General features: G+C 31.3%; 1 protein-coding gene across 1 annotated transcript; it reads left to right on the top strand.

Moving 5' to 3' along the window:
• Positions 1–1,507: 1,507 nt before the first annotated feature.
• LOC123196018 (putative cyclin-D6-1) lies at positions 1,508–3,728 on the top strand. Its single transcript, XM_044609900.1, has 6 exons — positions 1,508–1,907; positions 1,988–2,065; positions 2,135–2,230; positions 2,315–2,516; positions 2,625–2,755; positions 3,037–3,728. The coding sequence occupies exons 1-6, from the start codon at positions 1,662–1,664 to the stop codon at positions 3,325–3,327; spliced, it is 1,044 nt and encodes a 347-aa protein (XP_044465835.1). The 5' UTR covers positions 1,508–1,661; the 3' UTR covers positions 3,328–3,728.
• The last annotated feature ends 1,416 nt before the right edge of the window (positions 3,729–5,144 follow it).

The following is a 5,144-nucleotide window of genomic DNA, read 5'->3' as shown; positions in this document are numbered from 1 at the left end:
GTCTCTCTCTTGTTTTTTATTTTTGTGAGGTGTGAAGAGGGTGACCATTGTCAATTAATTTGAATCTTCAAATTACTTATTTCTTCTTTCGATGAGTTCATATCATATTCCTATGGACATGTTGGTGTAGTCGTCGTAGTTTTGCATTTTTTATTTTTGACTTAAGATGCCCTGATTTTATTGTACTTTTTCTATGCATTGATTTCAATATCTTGAAACAATAAAAACTTGCACAATTGCATTAGTGTAGGATTGATATCAAAATTTAAATAAATTTTAGTCCCGGATTTCTCTAATGTTTTTAAAACCAGAACAATCATCGACTTAGTCATCTTATTAGTTTACTGTTTGACTAATTCAATCTATTATCAAATTATTATGTATTTCTTAAATAGTATCAAACATTTATCATTTTATTAAATATAAAACATGATTTCAAATATATTAATTAAATAACTAACATTTCATTACATAAATAAAGAAAAAATCAATTATAAATTATTGATTTTAAATAGTTTTTTTAGTTTAATAGATTTACTAAGTTTGACAAAATTTTAAATAAGTTAATATTTATATATAAACTGGAGTATATTGTAAAGTTAGACTGGAGTATAGACTAGTTCACAGTTTAACTGATCAAATTGGATAGTCTAATTTGATTTTAAGAACACTAGATTTTATAATTATTTTTTTATCTTTTCCTTGCACCTCAAAAGTTAAATGTTCACAACCCCCTAATATTGTGAGAGAAGATGGTTTTAAAAAAACAACAAAACTGTTTGAACGAATATCCAATTGAGTATTTAATTAATGTATCATGTAATTAAGTGATTTTGAATTAAAGATAAAATAACCTCAAATCATATGATTACATATTATCTATATATTCAATAAGATACTGAAAATTGGATATACATAGCATTGGTATTAAACAAATGAGTAAAAAAGAAAAACACAAGCTTGCATATTTAGTTGGGTTCTTTTTGTATTTCATTATGAAGTCCTTGTGAAGATAAAATTTTCAAGGAATTTATCATGAAATATATCAAATATAAGATTTTATTGAGCAATTTTAGGGATAAAATACCCACATTGTACTTTGCGTCTTATTTATCTCAATATAATTCAAAGAATGAAGGGTAATAACATTCACATTTACTTAGCCATCTTTTAACATTCAAACACAAATAATGTTTAAAACGCAAAAGAGAGATTCGTTTCAATTTCGACCTGCTTTTTGAGCATATGTGTCACAAAAATATGTTCAGATTAAACCCTGTGGCTCTATTTCTAATTCAATTACAAATAATGAAATCTTTCAAGAAACAGGCACAAGGTAACACGCTGCAAACTCTAATTGGCTTGACTGAGAAAAGTCTTTACCGTGAAAATCTAAAGGGTGGTCTCCAACCAATCTCCTTTTGAACCTCACAGCAAATATGGGACCGCCCCTATCTGATCTTGCTCTCCATGTTTTCCTTCCTAATAAAACAGAAGCAGCTTAGCATTTGTCAAATGCTAAGCATTTCTGTAAGAATTAAGAAAGGAACAGCTAGCTCTCTTCATTTTGCCAAGGAGTGCCTCCACCACCACACCATCTTTTAATAAAGATTTCATATCATCGCTCAACACTTTCTCTGTCTAATACTTTTAACAAATGCATGTGTATGCTCTTCTTGTCATCAACTGATCTTTCTTTCACTCACTCACTCACTCAAATGGAGTTCAATCTTGAATACCCTTTTGCAAATTTCCAACACCTTGTCCTGGACGATGATGCAGAAATTTTACCATCTCTCTTCCTCATTGAATCTGATCACATGCCTACGCAGGACTATTTCAATTCCCTCAAGGGCAGTTCTTCTGATTTCTCTCTCAGGCAACAGACTATCTCTTCAATCTTCCACGTATGTAACTATAAATTTCTAAGCATTTCCATTTGTCGCCCAGTTCTGATTTCTTCATCATTTTTGTTTTCTGTTTTCAGCTCTGTGACTTCGATCCGTTTTTATCTTTTCTTGCTTCCAATTACCTGGATCGGTTTTTATCAAGCCAAGTAATGCCGGTAAGGAATTTTTGTTATGATTCTTAATTGGTGGCTGTTTTGAGATCTAACTGAATCTTGATAATGTAGCAACCAAAGCCTTGGATGCTTAGGCTTCTTGCAATCTCTTGCGTGTCTCTGGCGGCAAAGATGAGGAAATCAGAGTTTGCTCTCACTGATTTTAAGGTAAAGTTTGATGTTTTATACATACATCAACTAATAGTAATTCTACAAAATGTTGCATTCCATTGCTGAAGAATTCATATACAGGGTGATGGTGGACTAATATTTGACACACAAACAATAAAGCGAATGGAGTATCTCATCTTGGGAGCTCTGAAATGGAGAATGCGTTCAATTACTCCCTTTTCTTTCCTCTCCTTTTTCATTTCCCTGTTCAAACTCAAAGACCCACCATTAAAACACACTCTTAAAGCTCATGCAAGTGAAATCATTTTCAAAGCTCAAAGTGGTAATATATCGATACCCATGAAAAAGAAAACTTGCAACTACTCTTTGTTTACACCATATATATTGCAATTTAAAGTCTTTTTATATGACTGGTTATATCGTTACGCAGATATCGGGATTTTAGAGTTCAAGCCATCAATTATCGCTGCATCGGCTCTTCTCTCTGCCTCTCGCGAACTTTTTCCTTCCCAATTCTCTTGCTTTAGAAAGGCAATTTCCAACTGTTCATACGTAAATAAGGTGAATTCTTATTTATCCAACCTTCTGATTCTGTTACTTTTCCCTAAGTTATTATTAATTATGTTGGTTACAATGGTTCACATTCTGAAAGCTAGCATCTTTTGACTTCTAAAGACCAAAGCTTTGTATTTTCCCCATATCAGAGACCAATAGAAATCCATACATTTTTAGTATATTATTATGATCGAGAGATAAAGGATTGTGAAAACTTCAGTTGGGTAATAGCTTTATCGTGCTTCAAAGTAAAAAACATGAATATTTTAATAGTGATATTGTCGCAGGAAAAGATGTTGGAGTGCTACAATTGCATAGAAGACATAGTGATGGATGGATACGAGTCAGGGATTGAAACGGTGTCCAGCTCGGAGACGCCAGTCAATATACTTGACCGGCGATTTTCAAGCTCAGAAAGTGATAAGACTCTTGGGTCCACCACCACCATCACAACTTCCAATACTGAGCATAGCCCAGAGAGAGATGCCAAGAGGAGAAAAATGAATGCTTTCTGTGGCAATCACAGTAACCAGCTTTCCCAGACCCAACAGTGCACCGCTGATGCAACTGATTTCTAAAGTTAATCAATCTCCTGGTCCATTGAGAGTGACCGTAGCTAGCTACTAAGCAGCTGCTTCAAATAAACAATTATTATTAAACAAAAAAAAAAAGAAGAAAATGGGCAAGAAGTTGATGTTTCATGAACAACAAAATCACTGCTACAAGATCTCAGTACGACCCATTTGCTGTGTTAGCTAAAAGAAAACATACAAGAAAGAGAATAGAAATTTTGTTTTCTAAGAAGCTAGAGCTGGCGCAGCAGCAAACAGAAACAAAAATTTTCCTTTGAATTGTAGGGGTTCAATTTCGGTGTCTCAGTTTTGGCTTTAGTATGCTTATGTCTCGTAGTTTCTGGCTGAAGAATAATAACACAGTGATTGTACGTTAAAACAATAATAAAACAATAATTTTCTCGGAAGATGAAATTTTTGTTATTATTACCTCCTTATTCTTTTGCTTGAACAGTCAGCATCGTGGGAACTGGGATTAGATTAAACTTAATGGAGTTTGAATCTAATTTAATTTGTATAAAATTGAGTTTGCTTTAAAGAAGTTTGAATCTTAGTTTAACTTATTATTAAAATGATGTTATTTTAATATATATTGTTTAAATAACGTCGTTTTATATCAAATCTTTTGTATTCGCAAGTTTAACCTATTAAATATCTAAAACTTCAAATAAAAAATATTAAATTTTTAGATTAGAGCTTAAGTTAACTTAAGCAAAACTCGTTTCAGTCTTATTTTGAGTTAAATTCAAATTCAAATAAATTTGGTTTAAATTCACCCCTGGAAAGTTGTACTGTGTTTGTCCCAGGATTTGCTTTAAACATGTTGGGCCTAAGACGTTTATCACTAAATTGAATATAATTATCAAGATCTTAGGGAGTATTTTAATCAATAGAGACGTTTATGGTCCCCGAAAATAAGATTTATAGCTGGACCACTTCATTAATGCATCGATTCCCACATAAAAACAAGAATAAATTTCAGGGTTTTCATGCTCTATGAAGAAAGGCCACAGAGTTAGGCCACGCTCTGCATCCATGATGCAACAAAATAATTAGGCTTTTATGCATGCTAGCTAATCTTTTGAGAAAATAGGCAGTTGGTAAATACTCTTGCTCATATAATAGAGAGAGTAAATAACATTTCCCACTCAAGGTTTAACCTAAAAACATATTTTTATTCCTGATTGTCATAAGTAACACTTTTTTATTCAAAATCAGATTCCGTTAAAAAGAAAAAAACCCTAATAACATAAACGTAAAATAGTAATTTTATCATTTATTAATTTAAAAAAAAAAACTTTCTTCCTTACCCAAACATTTTAAATATGATAATTTAATTTAAAAAAGGTTGAAAAACTCACAACTCAATGTCTGAAATTTTATCAAACTCTCGTATATTTTGAAATTATTACATAACCATAAGAGTTGTATATGACATTTATATTTATAATTTGTTACATTTTATTTAATTCTATAAAAGTGTAACTATCATTTTTGAAACTATTAGAGTGCATATTAATATTTCAAATTTCTAATAACCCCTACAAAAATTTAAAGAGACCCCAACATTTTTTAAAATCACAAGATATTTATTACACACATGAATAATTAAGGATAAGCTTTTCAATTCTTGTGCTTTGTGCCGCAAGTCATTATGAGTAAGTTTGTGGTGGTTCTAATATCTAATTGCAAATCATGGTATAGAATTATTTTTTGGCCAAAGGACTTATTCTCATCCAAAATAGGTTGTTTTTTTGAAATTTCTCCTATTTATTTTTGAAAATCTCAAATACCCACTCATATATGGTTAAAGTTAATGAAAT

The sequence above is a fragment of the Mangifera indica genome, chromosome 14, assembly GCF_011075055.1.
Source record: "Mangifera indica cultivar Alphonso chromosome 14, CATAS_Mindica_2.1, whole genome shotgun sequence".
Taxonomy (NCBI): Eukaryota; Viridiplantae; Streptophyta; class Magnoliopsida; order Sapindales; family Anacardiaceae; genus Mangifera; species Mangifera indica.
The sequence above is the reverse complement of the archived record's forward strand: the minus strand, read 5'-3'. Positions and strand labels throughout refer to the sequence as shown.

What these genes read in the sequence shown, in the direction of transcription:
- LOC123196018 (XM_044609900.1), top strand. Translation starts at nt 1,662, where the DNA reads ATGTGTATGCTCTTCTTGTCATCAACTGATCTTTCTTTCACTCACTCA. An exon ending in CTATCTCTTCAATCTTCCAC is followed by an intron (nt 1,908 to 1,987) that starts GTATGTAACTAT and finishes TTCTGTTTTCAG; the next exon opens with CTCTGTGACTTCGATCCGTT. An exon ending in TATCAAGCCAAGTAATGCCG is followed by an intron (nt 2,066 to 2,134) that starts GTAAGGAATTTT and finishes TTGATAATGTAG; the next exon opens with CAACCAAAGCCTTGGATGCT.